Genomic DNA, 23,225 nt, shown 5'->3' with positions numbered 1-23,225 from the left:
ATGCAAGATATGTCCTTATTGAATACACATGAAAAGGCATAAACAAACATGGGGACTTTTATTTTGTTAAAAACAGGACTTACCTGCAAATAAAAAACTGTGGCCACAAATGGTTTAACAACCCGGAAAGTAACATCTACGCAAAAATATGTACATCAAAATATGGCTTAACAACGCAGTCTTCAGGTCAAAACATGCTTAAATGGCAGGAGTCAGTAAACCCACACAGAGCATGCACAATGGCTTGCATAAACAATCGCACAGGAACAAGAATGAGGACGGTTATGTTCTACCATCAGTGTCTATCCTCTGGCCTCACTGCTGAGATTGCATGGAGTGTAATAACGTTAAACACTGCATACAAATACATAAGAACGTGCATATTCTCCCTGTGTAAGAAGGTTTCTGTTTCATTGGTGCATTTGCTTCAAAGATAAACAGTCCATGAATTTTAAAATGACATTCCAAAAGCAAAAAACAAAAACAAAGAGCACAACCGCCGAGGGTAAAAGGTGCTCCAGTCCGTAACAGCAAAACAAACCAAAAAATCATAGCACAAGGATAAAATTGTCCATCTAGTTGGCTACATCACTTTGTCAGGATATGTACTTTTGTCTTGGTGTTGGCCTTCAGAGAAGCAGAGGAGCACCTGAAGAGTCTGTTTCGGTGTCATGGTGCCAGGCTGAGTAGGCCGTGGTGTTGCTGGAGGAGTACGCTGTGGGAGAAAGAGCTTTATTTAATGCACTGAAGGCAGAAAAACAAGGCAGTAAGAGAAAAAGCAAATACAGCAGATGCTAAATCAAGCCTTCTGACTAACTCCAAACACTGTTGCATCTAATGTTTTCATCTAAAAAGGTAGACTATGTAGTTTTAGAGAAGACATTTTAATCAGAACACAAAGATCTTCACTGACTTATTTTTTCATTCCTAAACAAACTAAATAAACAAACTCTGTTTTCACAACTGATTCAACTGAATGAACAAGCCGACCTTAAAAGACAACACAATTTCACACTGTCTTACTTTGTTTATATGTAGCGGACCCTGCCGCCACATATAAACAAGTGAGTTTGTATTATTACCTCATTAATACTATAAATATTACAACTCTGAGTTTGAATTTCTTCTAAAAAACTACATAATGTGGATGCACACAGTAACACATTTTAAGTTCTTAACACATCAATTATTGTAATCAGTAACAAAGGTGCCTCAAATATATTTTTATAGGTTACGTTTTTTCTATAAGCATACCTGCTAAATTTCAGGCACTGACGCGTCCCATGAACATTTTTAGTCGCACCTGATAGATTTTGGAAACATGTCTTTCAAGCTTACAGAATACATACTGCTTATGGCCCAAAAATGCATTGCAATGCAATGGAAGTCAAATCTTGCAGTGTTAGCTGGATCGTAGGTAGCTCTCAGAGGTAAAGAGTTGCATAACTCTGAAGAACATAACCTCCTCACTAAAGAAAATGTTTATGAAGTATAGCAACCTCTAGTCATTCACATGGAGAATCTCAACTCTGACATTATGGAACGAACATCTGCTAGATCTCTCCATCTTCACACACTAATGCTGTAGAAGACCATTACATTATCTGATTGAAGCCATGTTCTCTCTCCACCCATCTATTTTTTTTTTCTTTTTACTGTTTACATTCTCATCTTAATCATCGTGTGCAGATTTATATTTGTTGTCTCTTATTTTATTTTTGAGTATACCGTGAGTTTTTGTATTGTCAACTTGTCTTACTGTTGGAATTGTCTGTTATATTTGAAAAACATAAATAAATATGTGTTAAAAAAAAAGAAAAAGAAAAAAACAGTAGATGCAACATCAGGGCTCCTGACTCATTTCATTCACTGGCTGCACTGATGAGGTGCACCTAAATCATGTGCTAGTACAGTCTCCCAATGTTTGGCTATTAAGTCTTTTATACAGTCAGACTTGCTAACTTTTAGGAGCATCAGAGTTTTGGGAATATTGTACTATGTGGCCCTGCACAAGAACAGTTGAGTCTAACCCGGTCCGCTGGTGCATTCCCAGGCCGTTGTGTGAAAGTTGTGGCAACACAATGTGGTGTACCCTCATTCAAAGACATGTAACACGACACCCCGCTCTTCCTCGCAGAACAACAGAGGCTGTTGCGCGCTAATCCATCTGTAACCAAAGTTGTTTGCTGAAATGACATCATAAAAAACCCGGGACGTTCTGCGCCGTATATTTAATGAGACCTGATCTGCTGCTCTGGCAGGTGGTGTAGCATGACCGCTGAGCCGGAGGGGAGAACGAGGCAGATTGATAGGTGGGTGTCAGGTGGCAGCTAATGAGCGAGGGATTGTAATATGCAGAGAAAAGGGGACAGGAATGCAGGGCTTTCACCGTTTAAAGCATGGTATGTAACTGGAAAGTGGAGAGGAGGTGAGAAAATGCCTGCAGCTGCAGCAGCTACAATGGATTGCGAAGAGTGAGCCTCACACACCGATTCACCGAGGTAGTAATTATACCTCAATGACCACGGCGAATGAACGCATGATGAATATGATTAATATGAAATGTGCAACCACAATTCACACTCTCGTACTCTCTTCTGCTGATTGATTCTGGATCTTGTCCAACTCTTTATTATGCATGCATTTATAAAAGGAGGGCAGAAATGTGTCGATGTTAAGGGAAGTTCCCGGCATGTACTCACTTCTCCCGCTGTAATGTCTCATCTTCCTCGCCAGCTCGTCCGATGGCGTCTGCTCTGACACTTTCACCTCTGGAACTGTGGCGGGAGGCGAAACAGACACACAAAAAAATAAATGATCTCGAGCACACGAGCAGCTGCGACAGACTTTAATCCGGTCATCTCTGCTATTGTGCAATATGCTTTGGAAGACAGTGCGCACCTGTTTGAACTTGCCTCAGATTTGCCAATTATTATTATTAGGTCACTGCCTGTAAAATGGCTGGTGGATTAGGACTTAAAAGTATGAGGCAAACAAAAGAGCCTGAGCAGCGTTCCAACAGACACTGTGAGTCATTAAGGGAAGACAGATGATGATTGGTATATTTGGTATGTTGCAGCCAGGTGGTAGAAACAGTTGTGTTATTATAAACCCTAATTGTCTTAAGAAAAGATTGCGTGGTGTTCTTACAGTCACTGCTAATGAACGTGTTGGTCATGGTCTCGTTGCCGCTGTCAGGGAGGGTCCCGTCGCTCCTCCCGTTCGGACGCTGCCCTGCCGGCTGGTGGCTCTTGTTCCTCTTGCTCTTCCTGGTGCTGATGCGGATGACGCCGTGCACCAGCTTGCACTCGGCCTCCTGCTCCTCCAGGTTGTAGTCCTGAGCGATGCTGTAGATGAGCTCGCTGATCTCGTTGGTCTTGCGGGAGAACGAGGAGTCGGAGGTGCACTTGGCCAGCTGGTCAATCTGGTGCAGGGCGTAGAGCTCCAGCAGCTTCTTGGTGATGAGAGAGTCAATGTCTGTGCCCGTGTCGCTCAGGTCATCCAAGTCATAGTCCTCCCGGGATAACAGGCTGGTGTTGCTCACAGGCCGCTGGCTTTCCCCTTTGCCAGGCGTACGGGTCCGTTTTGGGGCAGCAACCGGATACCTCACTGTCTGACCTGCGATCCGCACATCAGGATAGCGGAAGCTGTCGCTTGTTGGCAACTTGGAGGCTTTGGTGGACTTGCTGGGCTCCAAAGGGATGCCACAGGTGGGGTTGGTCACGGCCATGCCATTAGGAGGGTGAGGCTCGCTGCCTGCTTTGGGGGGATGGTCTGTGGAGCTCTCGTTAACAGGCAGGCAGGGCTCCCTGCTGCCATAAAATCCACAGGTCAGTACACAGCAGATAAGAGCCTTACAGCCACTCCAGCCCATGGAGGCGCAGGAGCCACAGGCATGTCTGCCGGTGGGCGCGCTGTCCGCCGAGCCAGGAATAAACCCTATCGTCTGTGAGCTCCGGCCCGTGCCGTTGCGCGGCTGGCCTCTGCTGCGACCGTACTTGTTCTCTGAGTACCGGGAGTGGTCAGTGCGGTGCTCCCCATGAGAATCCTTGTAGGACTCCTGGCTGCTCTCCCTGGAGATAGTCCGAGTCTGTCTGTACTTGTCTGCTCTGGAGGTGGAGCCGTGGTGTTTGTGGTGGCGGGACGCCTGCGGAGCCCCTGAGCTGTGGCCAGGCATGGCTCAAAATGCCTGGGACCTGGAGTGGGAGAGGCATGTTTAGAAAAAAAGAAAGAAAAAATTAACCAGGTGTAAACACGTCTTTTTGTTGTTGCCACACAGGCTTGTGGCAATAAACGCACCGTGTTGCGTTCAAATAACCGTAAGACGTAAACACTTTGCTTCCAGTAAAGTCACCTCCCATCAAACGCTGAGAATGTAAATAAGAGTGAGTGCAGTGATTGCTGGCCTGATAGTAAGTTGGCTAACATCGTCGCGCCCTTCAAAGCTCGTTCGGCCCACAGAAAACGCAGCAAAGCAAAACTCAAAACCAAACCTCACTCAACGTTTAACCGTTTTTAATTGTACTTACAAAGCGTCCACTAGCCGCATAAGAGGAAACACTTGTGGCCGTCTTCTGTATCCAGGTGACTCGTTCGGCGAGCAAACCGCGGAAGTCTTTCACGGAGGAAAACTTCTACTCGCGCCTTCGAACACAGGGAGTAAAGTCTCGGAGTTCGGCCGCCCACAGACTCTCAGGTGACTTCACCTCATAGACACAACGAGGCTCTGCACACCTGAAGTCGGCTGCCTCGACCGAGCGACACGACTCCTGCTCGTTCGCGCCGTCTCCGCTTTTTTGTAAAACTCAGCCGTGTGTTGCCGAGAGTCTCCCAATGTTTGGCTATTACCTGCGGCTACAGCTAATCCCATATCCTACACCCACCCACAGGTGAGTCGTGACGTCACGCGAGGCGGATATACGCGCAGAGAAGAAGGAAAAAAGGGGGGAACAGGAGGTAGAACAAAAAATAAAGGTAACGGAAGAGGAAGAAGAAGAAAAAAGACTTGCTTTAAATAGTGGGAATATTTTTTATTTTTTTTTTCCGTTTCATAATCTGACTGTTATTTGGTGCTACGTGATGCAACATATGAAAAGATGGTGAAACTCTGTACTTTTCCACATGTGAAAAACAAAAGACACACACACACATACACATGCAAGGTAGGTCACACAGAGGTGCACAGCTGCAGAGCCAGCAGGTGTTTTTCACAACCATATCTTTCATTCTGCCCTATTTTTTCCCCCTCCACGGAAACACTTAATCACCCACTCTTTGGGTTGAAATAGTAGGGTCACCTCACCTGGAGAAATATATGAGTCTGTGTGGGAAGATGGCGTTCACTGCAGTCACAATAAAAGGAGCACACGACAGGCGGGTACATCAAAAATTTATTTTATTTATAAGTGAGGCAAATACAAGTTTCATATCCTACAGAAGCTTTGATATCTATTCCTTTGGATATTATAATACTGATCACATTATTAATTCTAGCATAATAAACACATTTATTGTTTTATTTTGTTTTGTTTTATTCTACTAAGGCATACATACTCTTATAAAGACCTATTCTCTAGGTGTCTATGGATTACAGTTTCTTAGGTCAACACACATTTTCCATGCCACTGATCTACCATCTATGTCATCTATCTCCCTAGCAGTAATTTGCAGCATTATAAATATATTTAAAGTCATGACACTATCAAAAGCAATGATAAACACACACTATTAAAGGATATGTTAGCCAACAATTAAAATACAATCATTATCTTCTCACCCTCAAATCGATGAAAAGTCAGGTGAAGTTACATTGTCCACAAAACATTTCAGGAGCTTGGCAGCAAAACAGTGTTGAAGCATTCTCCTCAACAGCTGAAACAGAAAGGGACATGTAATGAAATATAAAAGAATACACCAAAAAAAAAGGGTCCAGTCTAATTAAAGTCTCCAGGAACCAGATCAACCCAGAGGCTCATGCACCCACCTCAGACAAAGTGTGCGCTAACGCTTTTAGCTTAGCAGCTACAGTGAAATTTTTTGATTAAAATAAAAATGTTTAAAGAGTGCTTTTTTCAAATCGCTTTGGGATCTCTGTGCCTCCTGTGACTTGGATTTTGCCCGATGAGCTGTTTGGAGCCATTACATTTTTTTGAAGGAGATTGCTACCGTTTGGCTGTGAAGCTCCAGAAATGTTTTGTGGACTATGAAACTTCACTCAACTTTCCATCAGGGTGAGTAGATAATTTATTATTATAATTTTCTCAATAAATCGATTGGTTATTTTTGCTGTAAAATGGCAGAAAATGGGGAAAAATGTCAATCAGTGTTTTCCAAAGGCCAAAAATTACATCCTCCAATGTCTGGTTCAAACCAATTAATCTATTATCAAAAGAAATTAGTGATTAATTTAATAGTCGACAATTTATCAATTAATTGTTGCAGTTCTATTAAGATATTTAAAAAAGTGGCACTAACATGAAAGAAGAAAGGGAACCACAGTTTACTAAAATCGACAGGTTGACTATCTAGTTTGTCCTCAATGTAGTCTATGTATTATATTTTTATAAAATGTACAATAAACATGGAATATTAATGTTAATTTAGCGATAAAATGCTCCAGTTCCTTGGAAACAGAAAGGCACTTACAAGGTATGGCTGATAAGTTAGTGCAGTGTGTACAGGAAGTTCATCTGCCAGAATAAACTACTCACATATTTCTTATTTACTCAGAGTATTTTAGCTTCATAGGCCCACAGGTGGGGAGGCTGTCACCTGTCTGACATGTGTGTCTGTAGGAACCTGGAGGATACAGGTGTCACTCAGCAACTTCTGTGACAGAGTTAATCCTTGTTGCCCCTTTTCCCTGCTGTTACAATTAGCTGCTGAAATGTGCCCCAGCCGAGGGTCTGAGTCGATCTCATATCTGTAGTGGTACCCCTCCAGGATGTCGTGACATGCATCTCTCATCCCAATGATCCAATTCTTCATATCTGTTCGATTGAGGTAGAGAACAAGAAGAAACACCATCCCCACAAACCCCAGCACAAGTCCCAGAAAGACATAGGACGTCTGCAGGGTGAGGTCAGCCACCTCTGCCTGGTCTGGAACAACACATCCAACAGCCTGGACACTGAGCCCCTGCAGCAAGGTGCCATTCAACCCCCTAGGTGAGGCACACCTTACAGCCTCCACGTCCACCTGAGCTCTTGACTCATTCAGCCAGGACACAAAGTCTTGGATCTCACAGGAGCAGGTGTAGGGGTTGTTTCCGAGAAAGACTTGGATGTTCCCGAGCGTCTCCAGCTCTTGGAGAGCATCAGCGCTGAATGTGCTAAAGGCATTGTGTGAAAGGTCCAGCACCTGCAGCTGGTTCATGCCAGAGAAGGTTCCACTGTAGACCGTCACCAGAGAGTTGTTAGTAAGGAAGAGCTGCTGCAGGCTGGGGAGGTGGGAGAACATGCCCGGGGGCAGCAGGGAGAGCTGGTTCCCAGAGAGGTCGAGGCGGAGGAGCCCTCTGAGGCCGCCCCAGCGCAGAGCTGTGGCGAGGTCGGTCAGGGCGGAGAAGTTGTAGAGCGAGCGGCTCAGGCTGAGCTCCTGAAGGGGACTGCCGGGTATGCTGAGAGCTTCTGGATGGATGAGCACCAGCTGGTTCCCACTGAGGTCCAGGAAGCGCAGGTTGAGGAGGGCAGAGAAGCTGTGGGAGGCCATCTCTGTGATCCTGTGAAGATGACTCACACTGTAAACGTCTGTTCTTGGACATTTAATATTATATTGTCATGCAAATAAAAACCACAGAAAAGAGAAAACTCAGAGAAAATGTATTTATTAGATATACATCAAGAAAGTTAGTCATATTATCGAAATATGGCTTCGTATGCATGAATGACACGAAGCAAAAAACAACCGACAATCTCACCTATTATTGCTTAAAATGATGTTAGTGACATTCTCCAGCTCTGCAAAAGAATCAGGTCCAATCTGGTGTATATCATTCCCTGTGATGAAGACAGTCCTTGCATATCCTGGAACACTTTGCGGCACCGCGAGCAGATCCTTTGAAACGCATTTCACTGTGCGAGTGACAGCAAAACACTCACAGCCAGAAGGACACTCCGAGCACAGGTGCGGTGCGCAAAGAAGGACTCCCAGAAACACCCGGAGGGCAAAAACACACATCTCTGAAGTGAAGCCAATTAAAGAGAATGGTAATAAAAAAACTGAACAAAGTAAGTCACAAGAACGAACTAGGGGAAAAAAATAATAGTTTCACGTGAATTTTCTAAGTCAAATATTGAATACAAACGCTGCAGAGGCGGCAAAGAGCACTCCAGCGTCAGCCCCTCAGAATCTGCTCCACTCTGGGAATAAAGAAATTGATGGGAGTTCATATCACACACTATCTGCCGGATGGAGAAGGTACGTGGTTCCCTTAAAGGTACAGAGGACAATTAGGGCATCCACAGCCTGTGACCTCCAGCAGTCTGCCAGGGGAGACTTTAAAAGCTTCGTACACAGCACATAAAAAATTAAGTTAAAGGAATATCACACTGATAGAGAAATACAATAAAAAATAATACTTTTTTGGGTACGTAATATCAGAAGAAACCAGTAAAATAAATAATACATAATTTTGTATTGCTTGTTATATGTATGTTTTCAGCAGAGTAACATTCCAGCATGAGGATGCACATTTAGCAAAGGAAATAATACACTTGCGTTAAAGAAAACCCTTAACATATTTGCAGAGGAAAGAGGAATGTAGGGAGGAGGGCGTTTGTACAGCACAATACCCCTATTTATCACATGTGGGCCCTACATCATTCTATCTTTGGTAGCGGCTCATATCTCTTAGACAAATAATTGATGAACACTTTTCGGTTTTAAGATTTCGTGCCTCATTTTGTAGCGATTCATCACTGAAATGTACATTAGCCGGCCTGGAATCACATTCATTACTGCCACTCCTGAAATATACATCTCTGGATTCAACAGCATTACTCTGCTGTGGTGTAATCTGGAAAAGGATCATCTTCCCGTGTAGCACTCCTTATAACCCAGCATATGAAAAACAGTGGTGGTTCATATCGAAGAGATGTTTTACACCGTGGCTTATGCATCTTGTTAAATCATAAATACTTGTGGTAGAAGGGAATAACATATGAATCTTAAAGGATAAATTCACCCAAAAATCCACATTCAGTCATTATCTACTCACAACTGGAAAGTAGGGGTTAAGTTTCATGGTCCACAAAACAGTTCTGGTGCTTCACATGAAACACTGGCATTGCAGCATTTTTTCTAAACAACTGAACAGATATGGACTTCATAAACAAAAGGGAAAAACTAGTTAAATTACCTTATACAGCTCATCTAGCGTAATCCAAGGCTCCCGAAGCCCTGAATTCCTGAACTGATTTGAAAAGATCTTTTTTTAGACCCTTGACATGCAGTCAAGCTGGTGCAGCCACTTCAAACGGGGTGCATGCTCACACTTTTAGCTTAGCTGCTACATTGAAAATTTCAGCCTTGTACAGAATGTATATTACACCTTTTCGAATCAGTTTGGGATTTTGGGACATTTGGATTATGCAGGATGAGCTGTATGGAGCCATTGTTATTTTTTACATTTTAATAAGTTCCAATATACCTCAGTTGTTTAGGAGAAAGCTGTTTTCTTGCATTGCGAAATTCCGCCCATCTTTCCATCAGCACAGGGCTGAGTAGATCATGACCACATTTTTTTTATTTTTGGGTGAATTTCTCCTTTAACTGTTAATCCATAAATGAATAACTGATTACTGAATCGGCCCACAAACAGCTGGGTTTTGCCCCTAAGAAACATTCCAAAAGACTAGATCACGAACAGACGATGAAGTCCTTCATTTTAAAACCGAATGTCCTGCCAAAACACGTCATTAAAAAGCCGGTTACAATATACACCCAATGTCTGTGAGTCATCCCAATGGGCTGCCTGCTCCACTACTGTAGGTTGAAGGTGAGGATGAAGGTGGCGAGGACTCCGCAGAGCATGAAGAAGGGGAGCCAAGTCTTGAGGAACGCTGCCCAGCTGAAGGACACAAAGAGGGAAATGTGTGTGTTATAGTAATCATCCACACCTGTATATTCACAGGGAGGGTAAAACAACTTCTCTTCAAATATTCCTGGACAGGCAAGGACATGTGAGGAGTGTGGAGGTATCACACTGTCCAATCTCTTTACTCCCACGAGCCCACAGCTCCCTCCCTCCACTTCTATGAATGCACCCCAGCCGGCGTCCTACTGTCCTTTCCACCCAGCCGGCACAGGGAGCCCCACAGAAGAGGTGACCTTCAGCGGTGACACAGAGGGGGGGCGCTGCTGTCAGTGATGAATTACACGACTCCCCTCCTGTGCGCTGTAGGAGTGTATTTGCAGAGGCAGCACAAACTGTGACGACAGAGCTCCCTATGTGGGTCAGCGGAGAATAATGAGGGGGGTTCTCTGTGCCATATGTCTCCTAATGCTCACGAGCGTCCGGCAGCAGAGCAATTTAAAAAGACTGCGTACATGTTTGTGATAAAGATGCTTCAGGTGTGTTTGGTACAGTTTTGTGGAAAAGGAATCCTGTCTGTGTTGAATCCCCCCCCCCCCCCCCATTATCTGATAAATTATCATATCAGAATTTTTCTTGATACGAATCAGGGGTCTAAGGATGGACGATACCTGTTGTTGTGTAGAGGCCATATGATGTACAGACTGTAAAGAGGTTTAAGGTTTTTTGAGATCTGTACATTTGGGCCATTAAATTAAATCAGACTTGCTCTGTCGAACCATATCCATGAGAAACAAGGAAGTGCTGCATTCACTGCCATGAGGTTTTGCTGGCTTGCCTGGGACCTGCTGCAATCATATTTTAGACTCAACCATTAAGGTTTAGTTAGTCCTTGGTTGGACCTTGACCAGGACACTTAACCCTGAACGCATCTGCCAAATGATTGTCATGTAATTGTAAGACAATGAGAGCTAAATCTGTTAAATATTCGATAAGTAATTGTTGTTTTATATTGGATAAATAAGAGATGATTATATAATCTTTCAATAATCCACAGAGGAGACATTAGGGTGTTACAGCAACACAAAGACACAAATAAATTGAGATTAGCGCAAAATAGAGAATAAAAAATATCACTGCCCAACATAGTGGAAAATACCCACCAGAGACAGATTTCAAGAAACACTTTCTAGCTAAATAAAGAACAAGATGTGAACTTCGAGTTGAGGCAGGACTCTTTTTCCTAACAGTAACACAAATGTCAGACTGGGTCCAAAACACTTACCTCACATGTTTTCCATGAATGAGAGACAGCACACACAGGTTCACCATGTTCCAAGACGTGCAATTGTCGTAGTGCATGAGGTTTAGGGCCATCGCCACGTGGGAATGACAGTTGTCTAAGCACAGATTGTGCTTCAACAAAACCGAAACAGAAGACGTTATTATTTGAATACTGATGTTGAAATGTGTATATTTAAAAATCTGAATTTTGTCTTACCGGTCTACATTTGTATTCCTCAGATGCGTCCTGCACTGCTTTGTCCCACGTCGCAGGACCGTTACCGCACACTTTGTCCACATCAAGCTTCCAATACCTGCAGTATTAGTTTAGTTTAGTTCAGATGTGACCCACATGTGGAAATTAGAGTTAATTTCGTTCATGGTACGGTCACGTTATACACACAATCCTATTTATAATTATGATTAAAGATGGGCAATGTTGTTTTGTTTTTTTAAGAATTAATTCAAACTCAGAATTTTAATATTTACAATATTGATGATTTAATAATACAAATTCAGAAATATTCCCAGAAAGCTGCATGAAGCTAGAAAGGTGGCAGGGTCTGCCAAAGATAAACAAAGTAAAACAGTATGAAAGTGGGCTGTCCTTTAAGTTCAGTTTGTTTATTAAGTCATGGAAGAGAAGAGCGTTTGTTTATTTAGTTTGTTCAGGCATTAAAAGAAAATCAGTTAGTGAAGTTAACTCATCTTTCTCTTCTGATAAGAATTCATCAAAATCTGGTTGAACAAACATTTTATTATAATTTCACAAAATAAGGTGTCCTCACAGACGTGAAACCTGATATAAACTGGAAATACATCTTTTAATGACACCAATGCAGTATAATTTAATACCGTATTTAGGTAATGTACAGTACATGAGATGATAACGTTCAGTTTTCATACCCTGATACATCTTAAAACTGCTGCACCCCCAGCTAAAATACACCTATTAAATGCAATATTTTGATCGATAAACTTACTTTGTTGGCCGACCAAAGCCCATATTGTCCTCCTAGAAAAAAAGAGTCAGAATTGAAAAACATTTTCTGAATCATTCAATTGATCTTATGCTTTTGGTCAATGTGATTCAGACTTCATCACTCAAAAATCAATAAAAACAGTACATCATTAATAATTAAGCCGCACGTCAGCATGACATCACAGACTGCAGGTTCGCCTTTTTAATCCCCATCTCACTGCTGTGCCATTACACTTAAGTGGAGCGCTGCATGAGGTGAAATTGCTCATTGTAGCAGATAAAAACACGGTTAGATTGTTCTAATTGTTTAAAGCTTCTTGTTTATTTTCTTCTTTTTTTTTAACTCACCGAGACAAAGTATGATCCTGCAAAATCTCTGATGATCCCAGATGAGGTGCAGATACCCATGTGACCAATGAAGGGGAGCACCCACCTGCAGGATGCACCCACAAGACACAATACATCCATACATGAGTCATTTATTGTCCGTTTTAAAGTGAGTGGACATTATAAAGTACAATTAGTGCAGTTTTCATTGATATAACAGAGATGTAACCAGTGGCTAGCGTCCATCTTTTACACGCTACGTTACGCGCTAAGCTAGCAGGACAGAGACAACGTGTTAGCGTCTTACGATAAGAGAGGAATGGGTGTCCAGACAATGCAGTACGGGTAGCGGCTGCTTTTTCGGTCGCTTTTTAAGAAGTCACCGTGGTAACTCATCATCACGTCGGTCTCGTCCACCTCCGCCATCACTGCCCGGAGTGACAGGCGCTGAAAGTGACGCAGAGGCGGCGCGAGGCGGCGGAGTAGAAGCGGAAGCGCGCAGTCGCCTACAACCGTCGGGCCGTGAACGCAACACCGTCCATCTGTTCGTTGTTTTGTTTTTATCGTGATTTAATCTAAGGATTTTGTTTTGTGTTTACCACAATTTGTTAATGATTTGCAATGATTTCCGAGCATTCCTACGTCGAAGTATGGGTGTATTTGATCTTATTTCAGTGTAAAAGGCTGTTTTAAAATGTTCGAACTGCTCAAGAGTATGGAGGTCTGAACCTGCCATAATGTCTTAAAATGTACCAAAAATAAATTAAAAATAAATTAAGGCATTGGTTAATTTGTAAATTGTGACATAAAGAGATGTTTCCGCTTTGATTGCCTCTGTATTTATTGGTCACTATTTTTTTACATTCCCATTTAATTTTAATTTATTAATCGTTCATTTTCTGTATTTTTTTTATGTATGTAAATCAATAGAATTGATAGAGGTACATAAATACAGAGATAAATTAAAGCAGAAACATCTGTGGCACATTTTAGGAATTATTCAAACAAAACACATATTCTTAATTTTATTATTTGTTAATTTAATGGCATTTACAAAAAAGAAAAACATTCTGACTTTGACAAGTTGAATCCTCAATACATGTCATTAAAAAAATAAAAATAACGTTATCATGGCAGAAATCTATCCATGCATCAGTCAGCCAGTTTTTCAGGCAAGGAAACTGTATCACGTCTGCCCTATTTGGCAGCTAAACTCACAGTCTCAGTCAGCGAGGAGCTTCATCATTGTAACCTCCACTACTCCTAAAGCTGGGTCACCTCATTACTGTGCATTATATGGGGCATGAGACGCTCCCCCGAACGCTCATGCGTGATGTACTGTTCTCATACTGGTTTCTTAGCAGTCAGCAAAAACATGGGGAAAAGCAGACACTGATGAACGAGCATTGTAAAGCTCATACCGTAGCCTCACCTACAGCGTATCTTCCCTGCCTAGTTAGTCATGTGTCAGTACTGCTGTATCTGTTGTGCAAGTGTTACACTCAAAGGACAAATAAATGCATCAACGATTCAAAGAAGAAAAAGCAAAGAGACTAGAAGGTGTTCAATAATTTTATTCTTCGCTTTGTATGCAACAAATGTTATTATAGGATTCCTCAAAAAAAAACAGTGTAATTTAAATTCATGAACAAAGTAAAACATGTGGAAGCCTAGTGTTGCATGTTGTTGAAGACCAACATTTACCATGTTTGGGGGCAAAGAAAAGAGCCAGCGAGCCGTTCTCTGAGTTAACAGATAGGATGGCTCCATGTCCTTTTTCTGCTCACAACTATGGTCAAAAAAAGCCTTTTGCCAGCAGGGCTGAACACCTGACTGCAGCAGGTGATGGAGCCATGCAGCTATTAGGCAGGAATCCCATCGCTGCCAAATATTTAGCACATCAGTTGCCATATACCACAATTTAGCATCTGTGTCCCACTTATACCCAACAGAAGCTTCACACTTGACATCTCACGGCAAACATTTGCAATCAATGGGACTTGATTTAAAACAAAAAGCTGTATTAGAAAGTGTTTTCTTTTTTTTTTTTTTTTTTACAAATATTTTTTTGTTGATCTTGTCAACAATCTATTGTAGTAAAACCTCTTAACTAAAAGGAGCACAGTATGCCAAAATTATGTTTCAGTGAAACAAAGGAAACAAACATTAATCCTTGGCCATTAAAATGGTCGATGACAACCTTTGGCAGAAGAAACCACTTGTTGTTTGTTTTGTTTTTTTCTTCCAATAGTTATAAACTAAACAAAGCTCATAAATACATTTCATTGGAGCAACATGTGCAGCTTTCACAACTTGGCGAGTGACAATTAATTCTAGGCTTCCTGTGACCAAAACTCCAACTGAAAATATGATCAGGTCTAACTCAGAATCGATGACTTGGGTGTGCAGCCTTTTTCTGAGATGAGCGGGCACTAAGACTCTTAGCTTGGACTGTAGAGCAGACCAGAGATGCAACAGAGCACTGTCTTCTGGTCTCTGATCCGATCCTCCACGGAGGAAACTGTGCCTGTGTGGCCACTCTGACCTGAAAATAGGTCGCCTGACCGCAGGACTCTCCTTCTACGTGTTGTGTGTCTCTCCAACATAAACCTGAGGAGGGATAAGTGCTGAACTCCTCCTTCTTCGTGAGAAACTGGGGAGTGAAGTGGAAGGTGCTCTCTCCTCAAAAGGTGTCCCCCCCCCCCACCATCACAGGGATGGAGGGAGAGGCTGAGGTGTTGTCGGTGCTTTGAAGGGGCGAGATGGGTGTCTTCTCCACCCTGCATGAATTCCTCTCCCCAAATGTAGTCTCCACCAGTCCTCTCTTTGGACAGGGGAGGGCGATGCATAGTGCAGAGATGTGACATGACATTCTTTCAATGTTTCTGTCAGATAGGGGGGTAAATTAAGATTCAAACAGGAGCTGGGAGAGTGATCTGCTTCCTAAATCCATTCTATAGAATGGCTGACAGTTTGTTTAGCTTGGCCGACACTGAACTTGTCCCTCTGAGCTGTCTTCGTCATCCGAGCCATCGGGGCCGACGCCACGTAGGCCTGTGATACGATAGCCCATGTTGAGCAGCATTACCTCCAGCGGGTCAGCGTTCATGCGCCGCTGGTTCGCCTGAGCAGCACCGTCCATGTCCTCCACCACTCGCCCGTTCTCACACTCCGTCTGCATCATGAGACAGTAAAGGGGAAGGAGAAAGGGACACAGAATCAGATTTAGTAGTAAAACATGTTTAAATCAGGTTTTCCATTTGAGTTTTTCAACATTTTTCACATCACAAACAAATACGCTTATTTTCCACAGAACTATGTTCAAGCGTTACCTTTAAATGCACCTACTGAATTATGACAACAAAAATCACATAATGAGTCAACGAGGCCTTCACTAGGCCAAAGGTTTTAACAAATGCAGCCGTCTTTGCAGGAATTTGGGGAACATCCCCAGAACATGTTTTGTGCTTCATCTTTGGTTGCAAAACATCAAGTGTCATTTGCACAAGCTACATATGTGGTGGTCATCACACACTGAGAAATGCATCAAATAAACCGAGCAGACATTCTGAGTTACAAATATCAACAAATAGTTTTACCATGTGATAAATCAAAACCATTCTATCACACCCATAATCCCTATGATTTTTGAATAATGTAATGAGACCGTGACATGCTGTTCCCCAACTTCTGTCAAAATGTAACATAATGTATACACTGTAACACACTGCAGTTGTTTACCTCTGCTCTAGGGCTCCATAATCGAACCACGGGGTCAATACCACTGGTAGCCAGGAAGCAGTAGCTGGGATGGGGCTGAAGGCAGTTGACTATGGACTCGTCTCCCTGCAGGATCCTCACAAGATTCGTTGTCTCCTTTTCCCAGATAAAGAAGGAGCCGTCGTCTGAGCCACTGACGATATACTGGCCCTTGCTGTATAGAGAAAGGAAACCAATCAGACGTGCCTGACTAGCCATGCTCATGAGACATATCAGATATACATGGAATCACAACATTGTGCCAGCGATTACTTCACAAAGCAATTTTTCACTTTACCACCATACCAGCTTTTTCCGAGCTCAGTGTGACACATGCATTTTTACAATCTCATGTTTGAACAACATAAACAAAGGTGACCACAGATCTACGATATATTTGTTTTTAAATAATCACCTTTTTTGGCAAATATAATCAAATATGTAGCTGTATTGAAATGTAAGGTCTTAAACTGGAATTGTTAACTTCATAAGAAATTTTAACTTTTTGCACAATGACCTAGTTCTTAGAGCATACATTTATGAATGAAAGCTATTTTTCCACTGATGGCTTCTGCCCTACTTATTCTCCACTATAGACATAACAGTCTGTCTCAGGCAACAGAGCTCATGGCTGCCCCCTAGTGGGCCATCATCAGACTTGTGGGGACTGACCTTCCGAAGAAGTTGGCCTCTTTGATATCGGTGGTGGTGTTGCAGTGACCACAGTATCTGTGCTTGTAGTCAAAGCTGCGCTCTCTCAGCACCAGCTCGTCCTCAGGGATGGACTCCTTCCGACTGAACGAGTGGAATCGAATTGAGCTGTTGGCCTTCTTATCGTCTGCTGGTGAAGAGAAAAAGATTATAGGTATTACTCTTTCACAACCAACCTTGATTCTATTACCTGTTACCAATGAGCCTGTTTACCTGTGGAATGCTCCAAACAGGTGATTTTTGAGCATTCAACAACTCTCCCAGTCTTTTGTTGCCCCTGTCCCGACAGATTTAAACATCAAATTCATGATAAAAATGCATTTACAAAAATACCTGATTCTGTCTTAGAGAAGAGAGCAGCCTTGATGTCTTTATCCAAGGCATCACAGGCACTGCTGTGCGCCTGCTCCGGAAACTTTCCTTTGAAATCATCCAAGCACTCCAGAGCTTCAGCCACGTACTTGAGCTCAAACAGACACCGTGCCAGTCGGAAGTGAGCCTTCAGATGAGCTGGGTTCAGCGTAAGAGCCTTCAGACAGTCCCTGAGGGCGTCGTAATGGTCTCCATCCCTGTAAATCACATGTGAACAAAGGCTTTAGAGCCTTCAGGAGTCGGCGATGAATCGTCTTTCTGCAATGACACCATGATGCGTACCATTTGCGCTTCATGTAGGCCGCAGCACGGTTCCCGTACAGCATGGCGTTGGAGCTGGCTTGATGAATGCCTAAACTGTACAGCTGGATCGCCTGCGTCCACTGTTGCCGTGCAAATGCATCATTAGCTTGTTGTTTTATCTTCTCCAAGTGAGGAGGGAGCTCAGCAGAACTAAAATATGAATCAAGGTTATTTTATTAATTGAACATGATGAATGATGAAATGAAATGATGTACAACATGATACGATTAAGTCATAAAAATACATATTTTTTTTTGTGGTGGTGTGTGAAAGATGAGCATCCTCAAAGCCTGAGAAAAGCAGCTTCTGTAATCTGATGGCAACAGATACTTCTGCAATGCTTGCCAGACGGCAACAGGGCAAACAGACTATAAGACTGGGATGGGAGTTGTGAACTCAAATGTGTTCATGCTCAAACTTTTTACCATTCATTCTGTATCTAAAAAACAATCACAGGTGAAAAAGCAATTACCTAGAGCGGAGCTTGCTTCCGGCAAAGCGGATATGGCTGGTTGGCAAGTGAATTCCATTGGCGACACCATTCGTTGTCTTTCCATTCTGTACCTCTCCTGAAAAATCTATGTTTTAAAACCAACAACACATACAGATACGGTACTTTGTCTCTTCTCTTAAATAGCACAGACCTACCTGTTGATGTCTGGCACTTTTTTGGAAGCAAGAAGGTGTACGGCCTCTGTTTAAAAGTCAAGTCAAACAGGTAGACCTGGAAGAACAGCATGAATACACAAAAAGCAAATGTTTAAATATGAAAACAGAAATGAATAACTCCACTCACCAAACCTTGTCCGCTCTGAAATGTTTTTACCTGTTCTCCGCCCATGTTAACGAGTAGCTCAGTACCATCTGGACTGAAGGTGACATAGGTGGCCACCAGGACTCTCAGGCGGTTATTGTAGTCTGGGAGTTTAACTGGCAGGTGACCTGTAACATTCCAAGAAAAAGGGGATTTTATTCATCCACATCATTCACAGTCAGTAATTTGCAATGTAAATGTGCCCATTTAATGATTTTGATACTCGACAAAAATTCACCTGCAACATAATACTGCCCGGCTCCGTCTGGGATGGGTTTCTGCCTGTCACAGAATGTGTGCACAGCTGCTGATGTGCCCTGACTCACAGATTTCCTGTGTAAGTAAAGAAAAACATTATTGGAACTTAGTTGAGCATGTTTATGTCGAAACCTGGAATAGGGAAAGTACAACATTTCAGTGGCTGTTGAGTCTTTATTACCATAGACTGACAAACTTAACCGACCTGTAGTTGTGAATCATCCTGATGTCATAAAGGCGAACAAAGGGCCCGTTGGCTCCCACTGCCAGGTAGTTGTTGTCCCGTGGGTTGACAGCTAAACACTTGGCCTCTACCAGCTGACCACAGAACTCTGTCAGGTCAATCAGCACCTCAGAGCGTTTGCTGCTCTCCCTCAAGTCATACTGTCTGCAGTGGACAAGGAGAGGGTGAACACATTACCTGTGGCAAAGTCAGGCATGGGATAGCTTTCTGACTGATCCCTGGGCTCTTACCTGATGATGCCATCCTCCGCAGCACTCCAGAAGGTGTTGGGCCACATGGGTGCTGTTGCAATGCGTTTGACCCTGTTGGTATGATCTGAAAACATATGGATGGTTTCCTTCACCGTCAGGTCGTGCACATGGACCTTTGTGTCGGCTGCACCCGTTACCAATATCCTGTCCCCGGAGTGAGGGAGGAACTGTGCGCAAAAGACAAAAAACACAAGAAGAGAGAAACACAAGCGATAAATATAGACACAATGTTTCACAGTGCATTCTGTTTAAAGATCACATAGTGGTCTAATTAATGCCACCAGTAACCACATATCAAGGCATTACTAAGGTGTTTACATAGAGAACATATAAGGCCAATCCATTGCTTTTGACACTTTTGTGCCATAGATCATAGTTAAAGGCTTTAACGTCACCCCCACATCATCATAGACTAATATCCTGCCTGCTGGGCAATTTTTGCATCAAGTACAGTCAAAGATGTACAAAGATGGTTTTCAAACAAACAACATGTCACTCAATAAATAGCCAACAGTGCCATCTAATGTACAGGAAATGTATTTCTATCACAGAGCATTTGCTGATGGCTAGAGAAAGGGTGAAGTCGGGTGAGGCGGAGAAAGTGTCTTGCCAGCTGAGACTTTTTAGCATGTGACAACCTGTGTTACTGTTGCGAGACTATGACAAAAGTTGTGACAGTGAGTCAGAGTTTACATGGCTAAAATGCCCTTCGATGACACTAAAATGGAGTTCTGGCATTATCTTACGAAGTTAGTGGGCATAATGAAACAACACGACCAGAATATGGTGTCTGATTGTGCTACACCTTACTCGCATCACTGCCTTAATCACATTAGGACCAATAAGTTATCAATGTGCATGTGAATAAAGCCACTGTAAAAAGATTTCAGCCCACTTTCCCCTCCACCATTCAACACAGTCATCCTACACTGAGTCCGGCTTACCTTTACAGAGAATATATTTGCAGCATGACCTGTGTGCATAGTTGTAAGCTTCTTGTGCTTGAATGGATCCCAGATGACGGCATGTTGATCATCTGAGCCTGAGGCCAGTAAACTGAAAACAAATACGACCACTGGGTCAGGCAACAGCTGCAAGCATCGTCTTTACTGCTAACGCCACTTTAAATCTCACACTCTGGAAGATAGTAGGATGAGTAATAATGGACTCGCTGTATACATATGCTATTAATTTATAAGATAAATTACAGCTATTGCCTACAGACCTTGGGATTAGAAATTAGAATTTATGAACCAGGAATTGTAATAAACTAAATCCATCGCCTTGGATTTGTCATCTTCTAATTGAAGTTATTTATTTTTGGCAATTTAGATCAACTCCTCCATGAGCACCCAAGGTGTCATGGGTGGGACAAATAATTAACTGCCTATGAAAAGCCATTGGAGGCATACAAATCCAATGACAGAGTAGTGACATGCATCATTTTTTGTTGCAGCAGCAATGTTTAGATATAAACATAAGTAGAAAAGCACATTTATTTTATTTATACACATAACAGAACAACAATAGGCCATTGCTGAACACACTGTGTCTATACACTGCCTCAGACTAAGAGTTTTGGTTATACAGTGACGTAACCCAGCCACTGACCCCAGGTCAGAGACAATTGTACAAAAGGAGAAATGTTAAGGTTTTTAAGACTTACTCTCCTCGTTCATTCCATTCCAGACAGTTCACACAGCCGGTGTGGCCCTGTTGAGACAAACAGTATAAACTGTGAGAAGAAGAAGATATAATAACACACACAAATATCATCTTTTCACAACTTGTTCCCTCTACATGCACACACACACACACACACACACACACACACACACACACACACACACACAGTTGCTGTCACTGACCTGGAGCTCAGCCTCCAGTCCAAGTCTCTTGATGAAGGGGTCAGTCACATGATACGCCCTTTGAAAGCCTGATGCTCTCTTGTCCTGTGGACATGAATCAAAGTCTCCATCACAGTGTTGCACACAAGAAAGAATTATTACAAAACTGTAATCAATCATTTCAGTTGTGGACGATCTCTTTGGATTATCCCAACCAAAATCATTTTTGTGTTTGATAAACACATTGTCTGTTCACTGGTAGACTGGGCTTCTAGGATGCTCTGACAATTGTTTACTCACTCTGATCTGCCTGTGCAGGATGTCTCTGGTGATGTTGACAGTAGTCATGGCCTCACCACAAAACATAAATTAGGGTTCCAGGTGTCAGAGCTCAGATGACATTTACTCTGTTTTTCTCGAGAAACAGCTGTAGAGAAGTAGAAACCATTAGGTTATTGTAGATCACACAGGACAACATAAGGCAGTGATTTGACGTTGGCTCAATTATATTTATAAAGTAAGAGTAAAGACAAAGTGGTCAGTAGGTACTTGGATTATTCACCCCTTGAGAGATCTTTAAAAACAGCTGAAACACAAGCTTGTCATATAACGTAAGCTGGTCTACAGACTTTGTTTACACCAGTGCCAACCCAGTGGGTTTGCTCCCGTCAACGAACGCCAACAACTTAGCTAACTAGCTAATGCTAGCTATACAGGCGTCTCAGTATTATCATCAGCTGATCTTTTCGCAGACAATGACAATTAATTCAACGTTAAGTCGCTGTTAGCCAACCAAAAACGTTAGCCACCTATGCATCAGGCCTTTAAAGGGACCTGTCGTTTACCAAGTAGCTGGCGTTAGCGTATTTGCGTTACCTTGCTAGCTAAACAACACGTCCTCATCATGTAACGCTAACATTTGCAACGTTTTAATTGCAATCTGTGACTGCTAAATAATTCTCACCGCTTTTCTTGAACTAAAGGGGCTTCTGTCAAGAAATGTCCATTTAATAGACGTGATGAATCACACTGTGTGTGAGTTTGTTGACAGGGTTCACGCTAATACCTTCTCTGACTTGAACACAAACCTCCTCCCACTGAGCGTATCACGCAACTTTGTTCCGCCAGCTAAAACAGAGCAAACACTTCCGCCCTGGTTCGTTTCAGAATAAAAGCACCCTACCTACAAGTTACAACTAGCATTAGCAAACCTTTCAAACTAAAGCACAAGAAGCAAACAAAAGCAATTAACAAGCAAATAAACAGTTTACATAGGGTAATGTGTGATGATAAGTCACAATCTCCCTCTCTTATTTAAAGATATATTTTCTGACACTTGTAAAACATACCGAAACAGTGTTAGGAATGATCAGTTTACTGTAGATGCACTACTCAAAATGTGTGTAGGATTGTGGGATATGGATGCCTATATGTATGTGCATGGATATGTTATACAAATAAAATATGGTGTATTATTCTATTGAGACCAGAATTATTCACAAAATACAAAATGAAATTCAGATATGTCACAGAATTGACAATCGAGTGAAGCACTGAAGAAGAAGAAGAAGAAATGGTCCATGGTAAGCAGCCAGATAAAAAAGAGATGTAGATCACTGGTCTGGTCTGGTCTGAAGACATTTCAGTTGCAGTTTGTGGATGTAAAGATATAACATTCATTATATCTTTCAGGCTAAATCATATCAAAACACAATAGCGGGTTACATCTGAATGTATGTGTTGCACTGATGGAGAAATGTAAATGGTTTGGCAGAGGATATGGTGAATTATAAGAACAGGCGGAAGTCATCTAATAAGACTGGGGCAACAAGCATTAAAACATCTTTATTTTTCTGTTGCGTTTAACCGGTGGTGGGGGAATTGAAGAAATTGTCTCTTACTTGGAGGCTGGATTCACATATAGTTACATTTTAACAAGATACCCTAGTGATAAAATAGAATTGTGGGAGTGTACTGCACATGAAACAGGATTTCTAACATGACCCTTACTTTTCCATTACATCCTGTCTTTTCCACTTCACT

At 42.3% G+C, this 23,225-nt stretch overlaps 4 protein-coding genes across 6 annotated transcripts; all 4 read right to left on the bottom strand.

Moving 5' to 3' along the window:
- Nucleotides 1-39: 39 nt before the first annotated feature.
- kdf1a (keratinocyte differentiation factor 1a) lies at nucleotides 40-4,925 on the bottom strand. Its single transcript, XM_030394540.1, has 4 exons — nucleotides 4,530-4,925; nucleotides 3,151-4,196; nucleotides 2,703-2,777; nucleotides 40-715 (listed from the first exon to the last, which is right to left on the bottom strand). The coding sequence occupies exons 2-4, from the start codon at nucleotides 4,175-4,177 to the stop codon at nucleotides 630-632; spliced, it is 1,188 nt and encodes a 395-aa protein (XP_030250400.1). The 5' UTR covers nucleotides 4,178-4,196; nucleotides 4,530-4,925; the 3' UTR covers nucleotides 40-629.
- A 453-nt stretch (nucleotides 4,926-5,378) lies between these two features.
- LOC115567708 (trophoblast glycoprotein-like) lies at nucleotides 5,379-9,265 on the bottom strand. The gene is made up of 2 exons (XM_030394542.1): nucleotides 7,916-9,265; nucleotides 5,379-7,717 (listed from the first exon to the last, which is right to left on the bottom strand). The coding sequence occupies exons 1-2, from the start codon at nucleotides 8,173-8,175 to the stop codon at nucleotides 6,742-6,744; spliced, it is 1,236 nt and encodes a 411-aa protein (XP_030250402.1). The 5' UTR covers nucleotides 8,176-9,265; the 3' UTR covers nucleotides 5,379-6,741.
- A 590-nt stretch (nucleotides 9,266-9,855) lies between these two features.
- Nucleotides 9,856-13,141, bottom strand: LOC115567707 (transmembrane protein 222-like). Its single transcript, XM_030394541.1, has 6 exons — nucleotides 12,931-13,141; nucleotides 12,645-12,729; nucleotides 12,298-12,329; nucleotides 11,532-11,628; nucleotides 11,316-11,446; nucleotides 9,856-10,066 (listed from the first exon to the last, which is right to left on the bottom strand). The coding sequence occupies exons 1-6, from the start codon at nucleotides 13,047-13,049 to the stop codon at nucleotides 9,979-9,981; spliced, it is 552 nt and encodes a 183-aa protein (XP_030250401.1). The 5' UTR covers nucleotides 13,050-13,141; the 3' UTR covers nucleotides 9,856-9,978.
- Nucleotides 13,142-14,181: 1,040 nt separating this feature from the next.
- On the bottom strand, nucleotides 14,182-22,310 carry wdtc1 (WD and tetratricopeptide repeats 1). Of its 3 annotated transcripts, none has more exons than XM_030394868.1 (16): nucleotides 22,147-22,310; nucleotides 21,483-21,609; nucleotides 21,204-21,287; nucleotides 21,002-21,048; nucleotides 20,280-20,391; nucleotides 19,315-19,502; nucleotides 19,046-19,228; nucleotides 18,821-18,915; nucleotides 18,595-18,710; nucleotides 18,417-18,492; nucleotides 18,241-18,337; nucleotides 17,748-17,918; nucleotides 17,427-17,662; nucleotides 17,055-17,223; nucleotides 16,365-16,557; nucleotides 14,182-15,798 (listed from the first exon to the last, which is right to left on the bottom strand). In XM_030394868.1, exons 2-16 carry the CDS (start codon nucleotides 21,546-21,548, stop codon nucleotides 15,601-15,603), a joined length of 2,031 nt encoding a protein of 676 aa, XP_030250728.1. In that variant the 5' UTR covers nucleotides 21,549-21,609; nucleotides 22,147-22,310; the 3' UTR covers nucleotides 14,182-15,600. The 3 variants fall into 3 exon arrangements, with proteins under 3 accessions (XP_030250728.1, XP_030250730.1, XP_030250729.1); XM_030394870.1 differs by having other exon boundaries at nucleotides 17,055-17,220; XM_030394869.1 differs by having other exon boundaries at nucleotides 22,249-22,308.
- Nucleotides 22,311-23,225: the final 915 nt, after the last annotated feature.

Source organism: Sparus aurata, chromosome 17 (assembly GCF_900880675.1).
Source record: "Sparus aurata chromosome 17, fSpaAur1.1, whole genome shotgun sequence".
NCBI lineage: Eukaryota > Metazoa > Chordata > Actinopteri > Spariformes > Sparidae > Sparus > Sparus aurata.
This window is presented reverse-complemented; position numbering and strand designations above follow the sequence as displayed.